The 16,256-nt window shown below is 42.7% G+C and overlaps 1 protein-coding gene across 4 annotated transcripts in view; it reads left to right on the forward strand.

Annotated features, from left to right (window-relative positions):
• Window positions 1-690: 690 nt before the first annotated feature.
• Window positions 691-16,256, forward strand: part of LOC133088300 (aldehyde oxidase) — a 71,503-nt gene continuing 55,937 nt past the window's right edge. The window contains exons 1-7 of one of the 4 annotated variants that reach the window (XM_061186174.1): window positions 691-869; window positions 6,792-6,849; window positions 9,528-9,624; window positions 11,125-11,233; window positions 12,724-12,850; window positions 14,963-15,024; window positions 16,034-16,123. In XM_061186174.1, coding sequence (XP_061042157.1) covers window positions 825-869; window positions 6,792-6,849; window positions 9,528-9,624; window positions 11,125-11,233; window positions 12,724-12,850; window positions 14,963-15,024; window positions 16,034-16,123 — 588 coding nt within the window. In that variant the 5' untranslated portion in view covers window positions 691-824. Of the gene's footprint in view, window positions 870-6,791; window positions 6,850-9,527; window positions 9,625-11,124; window positions 11,234-12,723; window positions 12,851-14,962; window positions 15,025-16,033; window positions 16,124-16,256 lie in introns of those variants that run through there. The other 3 variants (XM_061186182.1, XM_061186188.1, XM_061186196.1) reach the window with 3 other exon arrangements.

Below are 16,256 nucleotides of genomic sequence, written 5' to 3' on the forward strand. Positions count from 1 at the left end.
AGAGAAGTCTGGAAAAGAGTGTGAGTCCATTTGAGCTTTTAAAAGGTGTTATAGTGCAGATTTCAAAAATGTAAAAATAGACCCAGAAAGTTAACAGTGGTAAGTTCTAAGTTGTGGACACAGGTGACTTTTCTTTTTATGCTTTTCAGTATTTTCCAAGTTTTATTTTTAAAAAGTTTTTCGAGATGTTTTACATCACTATTGGCACTCATCAGATAAACTTTATAGTGATTTACTGGATAAACTGAATAACGATAAAACTTTAAAAAATAGTTTATATCAAGGTAGCTCTTGATATAAAAAACTGGAATAATTGTTTGTAAAACTGTGAGGTAAAGTTGTAAAACCATCCATTAAGTTCCTTTCCTGCAAAGCTGTAATGCATGTGATTGTTTATCAACTATTAAAAGTACAGGATGAGGCAGGTGTGGTGGCAGGAAAAGTACAAAAAAACCGTACTGTTCCCGGACTTCAAATCTAGCTGGAACGCCATTAAAATATGTACTAATATAAGACGACCGAAGAGAGTCACAGGACCCGCCCTACCTACTAAGAGGCGGGGGAGTGGGGCGCAGACGCCCACCGCCGCAGGCGAGGGAACGAGGGTCTCAGCCAATGGTCTCAGGCCGGAGGGAGCGCGGCGGTGACGTCCTGATATCCGGGGGAGAGCTTTCCTGGCCGGGCGCTCACGGAACTTTGGATCTGAAGTGGGACTTTATCCCTCGGGGGTGGTTGGACTTTAGGCCCCTGCAGCCCGGTCTGCGTCGCCGGGTCCCAGGTGCCGGCGACTCCTCCTCGGGATTCTCGGACCGCGGGCCGCCACCATGGACGGGACGGCCGAGCTGCTCTTCTACGTGAACGGCCGCAAGGTGAGCGCGCCCCGGGGCTGCCCGGCCGGTCCCGCCGGGCCTCCCCGGTGCTGGAGCGCTGCTCACGCGCCGGGCCCTGGGCTGCACGCGGGTTTGCCTGCGCGTCGGGGCAGGGAAAGGATGCGTCTTCAGGGACTGCCTGGATCTTTGGGTCCCGCCTACCTCATGTTCCTTTCTCCTCTCCTTCCAAGACGCACAGGCTGAGTATCAACCGCACCCCACCCCATAAACAGGAAGAGAAATGACTGTCCTTATTCGGCAGAGTCAGCACTCCCAAATCCTCCCTCCGTCAAACCCACCCCCGAACGGGAACGTCTTTCGTTAGGCCTCAGCTCTTGGGTGTGTTTGGATGAGCAGAGAGCGGTTTGGAGTCAGGACAGCACCACAGAGATGAATTCATTGAGACCTCTCACTCCCATCGTTTCCAAAGTCACAGCTAGTTCCTGGCAGCGCTGAGCCGACACGCTCCTCTGGGGAGTCGAAGGTCCTTAGTGGGTCCACTGCTGGCGCGGCAGCTGTCCTCTCAGCAGCCGGGCTGGCTCTGCAGATCCTCTGGGGCAGTTCCAGCGACTGTCCGATGTTTGGAGGCAGCAAAGCGCCCGGGGAATCCTTTAAAACACTCCCACGGACGTGACCATAGGTGGCTCACTCTTCATGTTGTCCCAGCATATTGCCGCCACTTTGCAAGGGGGAAACCGAGGCAGGAGTGTTAAAGGGCTTCCTTAAGAGCAGACAAGGGAGCAAGGGCCGTGATAGCGGCCTTTCCACGCGCCAGCGCCTTCAGAAACCCCCTGTGATCCCTGCTTCTGGGCCGGGATAGCCCTACTTCCCCTGACTGACACAGGGACTCACCAGAAAGCTAAGGAAGGTCAAGCATCAGGGCCTCTCACTTGTGAGGCCTCTTCTAAAGCCCTGAGCCTAATCTCGAATTTGGATTTTGTATTATTTTTCTTAAAGAGGATTCCCTCCCCCAAACTGTGCAAGTTCTAGGCCCTATAAAATCTTCCTCTGTTCCTGCTGCCTGGATTCCACCCTGGATAAGAGGAACTTGTTTTTCCTGAACTGTGTTGGGGGCTGTTAGGACCCCCTCGCAGGACTGCTGTGAGCGTGAACCATGATAAGGGCGAGGATGGCACATGGGAGTGGGATGAAGTGATCACGTGATGTCATTTTTCTTTTTCTTTTGCATAACTGAATGGTATAGTAGACACAGCTCTGGCCTTTATATTTGGACAAACAAGTATTCATTTCCAGCTCTAATTCTTATGAAGGCAACCTAACCTAGCCTCTCAGTTCCTCTGTTAAAGAGAGATAATACTGCCTACTTCACAAAGAGTGATGGTGAGTTTTTAATCCGTTTATTTAAGGGCCTGCTATATGCCAGTGTTCCAGGGCCCTCAGGGGACACGACAGAGCACAGAAATGACCAAGTCCCTCTCTGCACGGAGTTCATGTTGTGCTGGGGAGACAGGCGACAAGCATATAAATAAATAGAAATGTATCAAGCCAGGCAGTGATAAATGCCAGGATAAAAACTAAAGCAGAGTGAGGGGCCGGAGAGTGGGCGAGAGCTGGTTCTTCAGGCGGGATGGATGTTTAAGACTTTCTGCGAGGCTGACATTTGAGCGGTGGCCAGTATGAAGTGAGGAACAGACATCTGAGGGAAAAGCACTCCAGACCGAGGGAGCGGAGGTGCAGAGATCCTCAGACACGAGGATTTCTTTGCGCTCGGGGGTTAGCAAGGAGGCCGGTGGGGCTGGAGATGTGGCCAGGGGCTTTGGAGGAGATGGTAGGGGTTTTGGTTAAAGGAGGAAACAGGTGTTTGAGTCTAGCTTCTTCTCCCCTGCTCCCAAACAAACTGTAGTGGAATTTTTAACATAATGGCTAATAATAGTTTGTGCTCTGTTGATTTTTAAAAATAAGTAAGCTGGTTCTTATCTGTGGGCTTGTTTTATCTATGGGCCAAAAGTCCTGTGATCATTTGGAAAGTGCATGCTAGAAATATTGATTTAGTTTTTGCAATTACCCTGTTAAAAGAAATTATGTCACCCTTTCCCTTTCCTGCCCCTCCCTTCCAAATTCTGTTAGGTGTGTGCTTCAATCCCAGCAAGGAAGCCTGATTGCCACATGGATAGAATTAGAATAAAGTCTCTGGTTCAGAGGATGAGTGGCTGTCGAGAAAAGTGAGAGAAGAAAGCCACCAGGAGAGGGGGTCTTGAAGTCAAACATAACCTCTGGGATTAAAATCCTGCCCTTGAAAGGAAGCTTTGAAGCCAGTTTAGGAGACTCTGGGTGATGTGATTGGCCTCCAGTCTGGGTTTTTTGCAGAATCCCCCCAAGTCACCAAGAGGTGTCGTTGGGTAGGGGCTAAGGCCATGCACGTTGGTCAGAGATCTAGCTGCAGAGAGATTTCTGAAATCTTACTTCACCAGCAGCCTCCAAAGCAGGTGACCCAGTTAACATGGAGTTGGCAGGAGGAAGAGCCCAGGAATAAATTAGATCCTAGATGCCACTCTCCACACATCTCAGGAACCGTAGCAACTCGTTCTATGAAGCAGTGAGGCGTAGAGATCGAAGGAGTGGGCTTTGGAAATAGTTAGGTGTGGATTTGAGTCCTGTGCTGTCTGCTCTAATACTCAGCAGCTCTGGGGCCTTGAGCAAGTGTCCTCATTGGTTGTCCCCTCGGGCCTCTTTCCCTCTTTCTCTCCTCACCATGTCCCACAATACACACCTCTTTCTCCTGCCTTCTTCCTCTCAGCTTTCCTTATTTTCTGTTCTTTTACCCCTTTCTCTCTCCTCCTGATCTCTTTCTCTTTCTTCTTTCTGCCTCTGTCTTGTATCTGGCAAGGCCTCCTTCATGCACTAGTCACAAGCCCTGCACAGAGGAAAGTGATTTGTCAACCTTGTGCAATGTGAACTTATCTCCCGAAGGGCAAGTGGAAATACAGAGGGACACATGGCACCCTTGCAACATACAATGACCCTGAGCTGAGGGCTGGCATCATTTCTCGCAACCAGAGTCAGTGAGAATAACTCTGTTCCTCATTCCCTGCCTCCCTCCCCACCCGCTGCCAGCTACCATCTGAGTCCTGACCTCCCTGTCTCACTCCAAGACCTGCCGGGACAGGGTGCATGCCAGATCCCTGCCCCACTTCCCTCCTCCAAATGTGCCGTTCACCAAATCAAGAAAAATAAACACATTTCAAGCCAGTGGCACTTTGAGCCAAAGTCCGATCTCTTGAGACATCTCCGGGAACAAATACCCAAGCAAGCAAGGCCTGCTCTTCCATTAATTCCTTATGAAAATACAAATCTCTCTCAAGCCTAAAGTGCTCTTTATTACCCAGATCCTGTCTCTCCATTAAAATTGGGCTTCTGAGGATTCATCATCATATGTATGAATTAGAATGAGTTTCACCTGCAAATGGCACAAATTCAAAACTAAGTAGTTCAAAAAAGATATAATTCATGTTTACTTTTACATAAAGGATACTGTATCTGGGGATAGACATTGCAGAGCTGGTCTAGAAGCTTCTTGGTGTCATCTGAGACCCAAGTTTCTTTTCTTTTTTTTCCCCTGTTGCCATTAATGTGTTGCCTTATGGTCTAAAATGGTTGCTGGCATTCTAGCCACGTCATCTTTATTACAGGTAGCAGGAAGGAAGAAAGGGAGAAAGCATGCTGAGACAGACAATCAGTAGTTTCTGCCACCATTACTGGTTCTTCTGTTTTTCTTTCATTTCTTCTGTTCGTAAGTCCCAGCCTGTGAGAAATCATCCCTCCCTCCTTAGTGTTCTCATAGCACATTGTACATATCAAGTTATTCATTTAGATTAATTAACATTTATTATGTCCTTATCATATATCCCCAGCGCCTAGTTCAGTGTTTGACATAAAGGATAATGGAAGGTGGTTTCTCTCAGGATCAAGAGAGGCTTATACATACACAACTAATTATGCTGCAGAGTAACACGTTCTGTGAAAGATGTGTAGATGTTGACCATGGGAGGACAGAGGAGGACTGTTTCTTGGAGCAGAGAGTGGGAAGCATATATTAAATGGCAGCAAATCCCACAGGAGAGAACATTTGAGCAGGGCTTTGAGTGGCATACAAACTTCTGCAAGTAGAGAAGAGAGGGAGGACTTTCAGGACAGAGGGAATCCTATAAGCAAATGTAGTTAAGGGTAAAAGTCCCTGCACTGCTGGGACCAGCCAGTTCTCCCATGTGACCAGAGTTCAAGATGGCATGGGTTGAATGACAGATGATGGAAAGTTTCTCAGAGAGGCCTTGTAGGCTATGCTAAGGAGTTTGAATTTCTTCTTGTGTTCCAGGAGCTCCTGAGTAGAAATTCACCTAAGACCCACTCAGTGTATTCATTAAAGGTGCACATTTTCTGGTTCCCTCTCCCAGAAATCCTGATTCGATAGGGGTTTCACTTTAACAAGCACCCTGAGTGATTCAGGAATTCCCAGAAGAGCAGTTTGGCATCCAGGAGCCAGTGTTGGATTTAGGCAGATACAGGACATGATCAGACTTGGATTTTAGAGAGGTTGCTCCAGTGGTGGTATAGAGGGTGGCATTGCGGGTGCTGGGAATGGGGGCAGGAGACCTGTTAGGCAGCTGTTATCATTGTTCAGGCTGGAGGTAATAAGGGTGGATTTCAGGGAGTGACAGTAGAAGTGAAGGGTGTTCAGAGAATCATTTTGGAAGTGTAAATGGCAGGACTTGGTGATGCTGTCTGTGGTGGATTGAAGGAAAGAAAATGTCGAAGATAGCGCAGGTTTTTAAGCTCAGGTGACCTAGCAGATGGTAAGGCTATTAAACAAGTTAGGGAAAAGAAAGGAAGAAGTAAGTTTGGGAAATAAAGAGTTCCATTTGAGGACCAATTTAGTTGGGGATGCCTGGGGACGTCCCACAGTTTTCCTTGTATTATAGTATGTGTACACACACACACACACACACACACACATATAATCACTTCTCTCTTACCATATTGCACATTCCTCTAGGGCACAGATCTGACCTTGGTAATTGGCACATGCCTCACTTTGCCCGGCCTATGGCCACTTAGAATTGAGGATGAGGAGGCATCTATAGAATAAGCATATGTCCCCTCGTCACCTACTTTCCAGAAGGGAAAATTAGTATAACATGGTGAAGGATGATTTCTAGTTCTGAAATTGTGAAGCAAATCATGCTTCTATTTGTGAATCTAAAAGAAATCCAAATTTGTAATAAAAAAAGAGAAAACACGATCACTTTGGAAAACATGACCAATCGTGACATTTCAGTCATGCCATCCATTGGGTGCTGCTGTTCTAACTGCCATGCTGCTAGGCTGCCCACACAAACTTACTTCTTAAGTGTGTCTTTGCTTGCACGTCTTCGTATCATTTTATCTTCTCCTTTGTCTCTTAGATTTGGGAGCCATAGTTGGTTGTGATCTCTTTCTGGAAACTGTAATTCTTTGAACATGGTGAACAGACAAGTCTTTAAGAAAAAAAAAAAACTATATCAATTTCTCAGAGACTATTCTAGGCCAGGAGACCTCCCCCACCTCTCTCTCTCTCTTCCTCCCCCTCCTGTATTCAGTTCTACTGTTATCTTTACCCTCACTTGCTTCAGACTTTCTAGGAGAAGTTGGACAGGAGTCACTAATGTTTTGTTAGTAGAAACAACCACCGCCTTAGAGAACAGTGATAATTCAGGACCAAGGACAGTGGCAAAGTAGTGGCGGGGGCTCACAATGTAGACTTCACATTTCAGAGAGGTGATTTGTATATCACAGGTGTTCCGTAAACATTAAATCAAGTTTAAAATATGAGTAGAAGAGTGCATGTTCATGAAATTAGCATGAGTCCACCAATGTAAATATTCTAGTTCTCTCAGCTTGTGAGTTAAACTCTTTCTTTTGGTACAGGTGATAGAAAAAAATGTCGATCCTGAAACAATGCTGTTACCATATCTGAGGAAGAAGCGTATCCTTTGCTTTGAGTGTGTATATGTGTGTATGTGTGTATATCCCTGATATCCTCATCAAGTGATATTTCAAATATCTTTTTAGAGCCACACTGAGTCATATTCCCTACTACGGTTTTATGTTCATCTTTAAGAAAGTCCTAGATCTGAGTTTTGTAGGCAGTGAACAATTGTGCTTATGAGAGAACCAAGTTCTTTCTAATCTCTGTTTTGGCATTAAATATATTGAATAAAATGGAGACGCTAACAATGGGAATTAAAGCAATGGGTGCTAAAATGGCTTAATTAAACATCCTTTAGAATTAAGAGTCACAATATTGATATTCTACCTTCAAGGACTAATCATCATGCCCATTAGAAAAAGAGAGCACAGGAACTTCCCTGGTGGTCCAGTGGTTAAGAATCCACCTTCCAATGCAGGGGTCACATTTTGATCCCTGGTCGGGGAACTAAGATTCCACATGCAGTGGGGCAACTAAGCCTGCAAGCCGCAACTACTGAGCATGCAGCCACAACTAGAGAGAGAAGACCGTGCACTGCAGTGAAGAGCCTGTGCACCGCAATGAAAGGTCCCGCATGCTGCAACTGAGACCCGACGCAGCCAAAAATAAAAAATAAAATAATAAATAAATAAACAAATAATAAATGTTATTAAAAAAAAGAAAAAGAGAGCACAGAAATCTCCTGAAATGAAAGTGAGAGAACAATAGAGAAATTAAACCTGAAAATGTTACCTTGGAAAAACTTTCTCAATAAAAGTCATCTAAGGAATGGATTCTTATCCTGCTACGCATGAACTCCAGTGGGCTTCCAGAGGTCTGTGGACCCCACTACATTATATGTAAACTTGTGTGACAATGGGAATTTGTACATTTTTCCCCCAGAGAGAGTGAAATTCCCAAAAGAGCACACAACTCAGAAAATATCAATAGCTATCTTCTGAAATTCATTCAAGTTTTTTTTTATTATTATTCTATTAATTTTATTTATTTTGGGCTGCATTGGGTCTTCATTGCTATGCACGGGCTTTCTCTAGTTGTGGCGAGCAGGGACTACTCTTTGTTGAGGTGCACAGGCTTCTCATGCTGCAGTGGCTTCTCTTGTTGCGGAGCACGGGCTCTAGGTGCACGGGCTTCAGTAGCTGCAGCACGCAGGCTCAGTAGTTGTGGCACACAGGCTTAGTGGCTCCGCGGCATGTGGGATCTTCCCAGACCAGGGATCGAACTCATGTCCCCTGCATTGGCAGGCGGATTCTTAACCACTGTGCCACCAGGGAAGTCCTCAAGGCTTTTGGACATAAAAGTAATGAATACTAATTTCCTGGTTATCCATGGTACCAATGTGATATTTAGGATTTGGTTCACTTGTGAGTGACAGAAAATCCCAATAGCAGTAAACAAGATAGAAGTTTATTTCTTTCTCATTGTGTTATTTCGGGTTCTCTGGGAAGCACACACCAAAAAATGAGATTAAATATGCAAGGGTTTTATTAGGAAAAATGCCTGAGTGAAATAGGGAGGCAGCCATAGAAGACTGAGACCTGTAAGGAAGAGAAGGAGAGAAGGCTGAGTTGAAGGGTCTCAGACTGCTGTGCAGTCTAAGGCACGTTCATCAAAGCCATTGAGAATGGTTGACAAGGACTCCCATACCTCTGCATAGCACTGAGCCATTGCTGGGAAGCAGCCCATGGGAGGCATGGCCTTGATGAAAAGTGGGGTGATGGATATCAAAGTGCAGCAGTTGGGTCTCTTGGTCAGTTACCCTCTATGTTGAAGGAAGTCTCTGAGGCACATTCTCATGGTTGTCATACTCACATAAAGGAATCCCAAAGGTAGGTAGATCCAGGCTAGCAAAGCATTGTCACAACATTGTCAGGAACCAAGCTCTTTCTGTCTTGCTGCTTCACCCTCCTCAGCATGAAGCTTTCTCCTCATGGTCAGAGATGACTAACCGAGGTCCAGCCATCATATCTGAATTCCAGCAAATAGGAAGAAGTAAGGGATGAAGGAGGGGCACCCCTCTCCCTTTGAGGACATTTCCCTCCTGGACATCAAACACAGCCTTTGTGCTTACATCCCATTGGCCAACATTGTTAATGACCCTACCAAGCATCAGAGGAGGCTGTGAAAATGTATTTTTTTAATTCTGGGCAACCGTGTGTGTAGCTCAAAAATTAGTATTTCTATTACCAAGAAAGAATCAGAGAAAAGATATTGGGAAACAACTAGCAGTTTCTGCCACTGAGAAGCAGAGAAATATGGCACACTTGTATAACATGACACAAATATTCTAAGAATTATTTACAATTTGACATTCTACTTTGTATGTCATCAAAGACCCAGATAAGGATAAGAACAGATATGCAGTGTACTCATACCTTCAAATCCTCAAGGCCTTATATGTGTAGACTCTTCCTTTTTTTAAGTTTGGCCTTATTTTTGGCAACCTGGGGTCCAGTTGTTTTAAAAAGGAGGAGACTAGATATAACACACAAATGGAAATCAAGAATTTACAAGATTATAAATAATAACAGCTAAGACATACATACATTATTTGATAAATAAGTATCAAACTTAACTGTACATTTAAGAGTCTTTGATGGTGTTGTCTCCTAAGGTCAGAGCTATTTCACAGAGAATTATGGAAAACACATTATCTTTAACTGTGCTTTTTCCAGTCCGACTCACAGGAACTAAATATGGCTGTGGAGCGGGAGGCTGTGGTGCCTGCACAGTGATGATATCACGATGTAACCCGATTACCAAGAGGATAAGGTACCTTGCTGAAAAGTCCAGATATGGTTGAATTTTTGTAGCTTTGTTTTTTTCCTTCCTTTGGTAAATATGCATTGAGCACCTACTATGTGACAGGAACTGTGATAGGCATTGGGGATACATTGTTGGGCATCAAATCATTCTGGTTCCAGCAAAAATGTTACATTCTCAGCCCTCCCTGATCACCTTCTCCATGGCAGTGCCCCATCTCACCTCGGCAACTCCCTACTCCCTTCACCTATGTTAAGGTATTCATAGCACTTCTCACCATATGTTTGTGTATGTATGTATTGTCTATGTACCTATGTATTGTCTATCTTCCCTCAACTAGAATATATACTCTACAAAGGCAGGGATTTTATCTGTCTTGTTCACCAATGAATCCTAGCGCCTGATACTCCACCTGGCACACAGTAGGCACTCAATAAATATTTACATTTATTTAATAAATGAAAAACATTCTTCCAGTCTTTCGTGTGTATACTTAAGGAAGCATACTGCCTATACAGCTTAGAAACCTCTATCTTTTGCTGAACTTCTCATGAATATATTTTCAAAATAATAAATACAATTTTAATGGCTGTATATGTTCTATTGTTTGGGTGTATCAAAACCAACCCCCAAATAGTGATCACTTAGATTATTTTTTGGTTTTCACTATTATAAGGAGCGTGAGCATTCATGTGTATACATATGTTTATATTTATGTTTGTGATGATTTCTTTATGATAGATCCATGGAGATGGAATTAGAGGATAAAAGAGTGAGTGCGTCTTTAAGTTTTTATGCCTTCCAGCAAAATGTCTCTCAGAAGAGCTCTATCAGTTTACATTCTTTTCAGCAGTATGTGAATTCCATTTTCCCAAACCTTTGCTAATAATGCATATTACAATTTTTAAAAATCTTTGTCATTTTCTTTGATAAAAGTGATTTCTCATTGCTGAATTTGAATCTCTCTTGATTGCTTTTGAGGTTGAACGTTCATTTCATGTATTTATTGGCCATCTGTAATTTTGTTTGGTAAATGAGAACATTTTAAGAGTCGTTTTGAGTTAGACATTTTCTAGCAGTAGGTTTGTGGGATTGAGGATTCTGTATCCACACCCTATTTCTTCTTCTGAGGCACAATATCAAATTAACTTTATTGCCCAACTAACCCTTTGCCCAGCGTCTGCTTGGAGGATGAAATATGCTCTAGGTGATTGTCACATGTGACTGGAGAGGAGAATGTCAGCCCCTCAATCAAGAGAAAAAAACAAAGTTAGTGGAAACTGTTCTGGAGTTAGAATTAGGAGGCCTAATCTGAATCCTATGTGACACTCCAGCTGTGATCCTGAGCAACTCACTCTGACCCTCAGAGTCTTATTCAGTAAAATGACCATGAGCTAAGGACAAAATATATATGCAAAGCCTGGGACATTATACAAAACCTGCCATGTTGGAGGTGCTCCTTTCCCACTGGATACAATGTAGTTTGTGCTTCTCTTTTTCATTCTGAAGACATTATCCAGCCAACGCCTGTCTGATTCCCATCTGTTCTCTGTATGGTGCTGCCGTCACCACAGTGGAAGGCATAGGAAGCACCAAGACCAGGATTCATCCTGTTCAGGTGAGGATGCACCTCTTCTTCATAGGGTTTCTGTGCTTCGAAAACCATTAATGACATGATGAGTTCTTGAAATTAATACAGTAGAGCAATGAGCCCTGCTGCTTGGTCACAGCCAACAGATGACACCAAGCTGGGGGCCAGGAGTGAAACCTGGGACATGTGACTGACTTCTTAGAAAAATACTTTTGAAAGACTAGAGAACTTTCTCTTTTAAAAAAAAAAAAAATCTTGACATCACTAGCATTGTTTTCTATATTCTAATTAGATGGGACCTGTCCGTTTTACATTTTCCAAACTTATAAAGAAATGAGAGGCAAGTGCATTGGGGGATATAATCTTAATATTTTTTTTCTATAAGGAGGAAAATAACATGATTTTAAAGCTGAGTGAAAATCTCAGCTACCAAAAAGATTTGTTAAGTTTAGGGCTTGTTTGGAAGATATATAATAGGAGTTGTTAATGAATTTTGAGGCTTTTCTCCTAAGGAGGCACCTTGTTAGAACTTTGCCTCAATGAAAGGGCACCTCAGACTCCTGACTCTTTCAATTATTTATACATTGCCCAGAAAAATGCTGTTGCTACTTGTTTTTATCTAAGTTAATGAGTACTGCTTAAGAGGAGAGAGTGGAAGAGGAAAAAGATAGGGGCAACAGAGAAAATGGCCAAAGTTCAAATTCTCTGTGCTTGAAGGAATCTTGGGTTCTGTTTATTTTCTGTGAAACCTCTTTGCCTAGAAGGAGCAGATTCTGCCTAGATATGCTTGTGAGACTCGGCTGTTCAGAGGCATGAAGACACCCTTGCATTTAGTACCTGCCGCCCATCTCCTGGCTGCAGTGGAGACAGATGACGGCTTCCGAAATGGGGCTGCACCTTTGAAGTTAGACTCCAAAGAGAACAGGCTAGGGGCTGGGGGGAGATTTGGAAGAGAAATCAAGGCAATGTTTCCTTCTTGATTGTTTTTTGGATTAATGATGGCACTTTGTAAACGAATTCCTGTGTGCTGAAGCGTTAGGGCAATAGTGGGCAGATAAAGGCACTTGGGAAATACTTAAAGTTTTTTTTTCCCCTCAACTTGAATATAATTCAGTTTATTTCTTTGAAGGACTTCCTTTATCTTGGTGATTCCCATTCTGGACTACAGATTGAAACACCTGGGAATCTTTAAAAAATATATGTCTGTGCCCCACCCCCAGAGATTCTCAGTCAAATGGTCCGGGGTACTGCTTGGACCTTGGAAATTTTAAAGCTCCCCTGGTGATTTGAAAGCTGAGAACCTTCAATGAAGCTCAAAAGCTGTTGAGGACCAGTCATCACGGCCACCCCAGCCCAAGAAAGGAAGACACCAAGGCTGAGAAGGATTTTCCAGGGCTTCTTCTCCAACTTTAATGTGCATGTGAACCGCCCAGGGATCTTGTTAGAATGCAGGTTCTGATTCATTAGGTCTGGGGTCAGGCCCAAGATTCTGCCTTTCCACCTTTCTGTGCTTCCAGGAGAGGATTGCCAAGTGTCATGGCACACAGTGTGGCTTCTGCACCCCTGGGATGGTGATGTCCATCTACACGCTGCTGAGGAACCATCCAGAGCCCACCCTGAGTCAGTTAACTGATGCTCTTGGTGGTAGGTTATATGTGTGTGTGCTTTAATTTCTAAATGATGTTGATAATGATAGCTAATATTAGACATTTATCAGGTGCCACACACTGCATTAAATGCTATATAAACATTACCTCATTTACTCTTTATGATAACTTTATAAGGTAGGCATTATTATTATCCCCATTTCATAGATGGAGAAACTGAGGTTTAAAGAGAGTAATTTACTAAATATTATGCCACCAATAAGTGGAGGAGTTAGTTTGTTCAAATCAGGATTCAAACACGATCCACACATTGCACTTGGCTGATATATTTCTCAAGTCTCTCTTAATCTGTAAGAATCTCCTCCCTTTTTTATTGTTTGCTTATTTTAATAATAATTAGAAAGCCAGTTTATTCATTTACCCTTGGAAAGAGTCTAGTTATCTCCACATGCTGCTCTCTCCTATTGGGTGGGTGCTCTCAGGACAATATGAAGTTATCAGAGGGCTTCTGATGAATACAACATGAAATCAAAGAGACTGACATCTTCTGGTGATACTTATTTTAAAGAACTGCCTTAATCTAGAGCTAGTTTATCAAGTTCAGGAGCTCAGTGTGTGTGTGTGTGTGTGTGTGTGTGTGTATAGCGGGAGGTAGGGGGGAGCATTGGAGGAGGCCTTCATTAACAAGACTCTGAGCAATTCTAAAGAATAAGAGCCTCCCAAATCCTATTTCTGGTGGAATTCTCTATGGCTCTACTTGTCTGCTGTCTCCCAGGGACATTATTTCTCTGCTATGTTACATGGGCCTAAAGCTCATGTGTTCAGTTCCTCTGCGAAAGTGTTCCAGGGAAGATAGGACTAAACAGAAGTAGAAAGGGGAGGTGCATAAGACACAAACTCTCTTCTGCCTTATTTCCCTTAAGTCTTATTATGCATTTGATCTCGTGGCCGTTTGTGAGGTGAACAAGTGACAAGGGGTTCTCAAATTTTCGGGTGCTTAAGACTTACATAGGAGTTTGTAAAGAATGAAGATTCCTGGGACCCAACCCCAGAGAGCTGGCTGCAGTGGCTTTTTGTTTTAAATAGATGCCAGATTTGGGGGTTGGAGGAGAACATGGGCTATGGACCACTGTGGAGGAACACTGGCCTAATGATTTATTGTAAATAAATTGTGTGCCCAATTGCTTCCAAAGTTTAAAAATTATCTTTGCTGCTGTATAATGCCTTTGATCTTTCTATCAACTGAAGCTTAGCTCTTTTTTTTATATCAAAAAAAAATGATGTACAATGTAGCTTTATTTACATTGTCTTTTACTGCATATGGAAAATAAAATTTTTTTATTGAAGTATAGTTGATTTACAATATTGTGTTAGTTTCAGGTGTACAGCATAGTAATTCAGTATTTTTGCAGACTATATTCCATTATAGGTTATTACAAGATAATCGGTAAAATTCCCTGTGTTATACAGTAAATCCTTGTTGTTTATTTTATATATAATAGTTTGTATCTGTTAATCCTGTACTTCTAATTTGCCTCTCCTGCTCCCTTCTCCCCTGTGGTAACCACAAGTTTGTTTTCTATGTCTGTGAGTCTGTCTCTGTTTTGTATATTTGTATTATTTTTTTAATTCCACATATAAGTGATATCATACAGTATTTGTCTTTGTCCGACTTATTTCACTTAGCATAATATTCTCTAGGTCCATCCACATTGCTGCAAATGGCAGTATTTTGTTCTTTTTTTATGGCTCAGTAACATTCTATTATATGTATATATACCACATCTTCTTAACCCAATCATCTGTTGATGGGCATTTGGGTTGTGAAGCTTAGCTCTTGAATGTGCCTATAGACCAAGAGTTTTTGGCTTGAAATCATTGTGTTCTTTGAGCACCTATCACAAGCAGAGGATATAAAAACTGTTTACAGAGAGAAAGTACAAATAGCTGAGTTGTTAGACTCTACCTCAAGACTATCAACCAAGTATCCCAAGTAGCTGACAAAAAAAATCCGACTTTGTGGATTTGGGGACCAAAATGTCAAACAGCGCTTCCTTCTTGGATGGGGCCCTTATTTCCAGCATGCATTTGGCAGACGGTGCCTCTCTCGAGGTTCCTTGATTAACAGAGTTGGGTTTTTCCCCTTCAGGTAACTTGTGCCGTTGCACTGGATACAGGCCCATAATCGATGCATGCAAGACTTTCTGTAAAGTGAGTAGAAAGGAACACATTTTTGAGTATATTTTTTCCTCAGTGAAACAAAATGGTGCGGGTTGGCAGGTGTGATTAGGAGAATAGCCCATTGTCACTAATGCAGGGCTACTTCTTATCTCAAGGTCCGTAATTGCTCTTTGTTACTTGATCTTGAGCAGGGCGCCTACCCTGGTCCATCGAGCTTGTCCTGGTAGCCACACAGGCAGCACCTGAGCACTTCGACATTGGCTGTGGGTCATTGTTCCAAGGGGTCTTAACTGACCTGCTCGTCTGGGTTGGGTACCCTGCCCCGCTGCTCCTGCAGCCCTCTGAGCACACCCCTATCACAGCGTTGGGCACACGGTGGTGTAATTGCCCATTTGCTCTTCCGTCTCTTCACCAGAAGGCAGTCTGCTTGATGCAGAGGCTGAGTCAGTGTGCACCAACTGAATAGGCACTCGATCGATGCTTGTTGAATGAATAGATGAACAAACAATGTTGAAATGAGGGACATAAGACGGCTCTTTGGAACTTAAATGATGAAATCAGTGTATCATAAGAACAGAGTGATAATAATACTTATTATTAATATTTCTTTATTAATAAATTATTAATAATAAATTAATAAATTATTTCTTGTTAATGAAATAGTAAATATTAAATCAACCATTGTTAATATTTATTGCCATGTGCCAGACTTTGTTATAAGATCTTTACAGCCTGGTGACTATAGTAATAATACTGTGTTGTGTACTTGAAATTTGTGAAGAGAGTAGACCTTAAGTGTTCTCACCACACACACACACACACACACACACACACACAAATGGTAACTATGTGAGGTGATGGATGTGTTAATTAACCTGGTTGTGGTGATCATTTAACAAAGTATACGCATGTCAAATAGTCATGTTGTACACTTTAAATATACACAATTTTATTTGTTAATTATATCTCAATAAAGCCAAAAAATATTTAGTAGAATCAACAATAAGTTCTTGATTATTTGTTTTTTTTCACCCACTAGACTTCTGGCTGCTGTCAAAGTAAAGAAAATGGGGTTTGCTGTTTGGATCAAGGAATAAATGGATTACCAGAGTTTGAGGAAGGACATGAGGTCAGTGAAATGTAAATTTTTTATAAGATTTTCTCAGGACATGAGTAGAGACCAACTTACCTTTAGGAAGACTAAATGGCTGCGTAAGGTAACTAATTTGAGGTGTGTCAGCATGTCCCCTCCCCCATTCTCA

Source organism: Eubalaena glacialis, chromosome 1, assembly GCF_028564815.1.
Source record: "Eubalaena glacialis isolate mEubGla1 chromosome 1, mEubGla1.1.hap2.+ XY, whole genome shotgun sequence".
Taxonomy (NCBI): Eukaryota; Metazoa; Chordata; class Mammalia; order Artiodactyla; family Balaenidae; genus Eubalaena; species Eubalaena glacialis.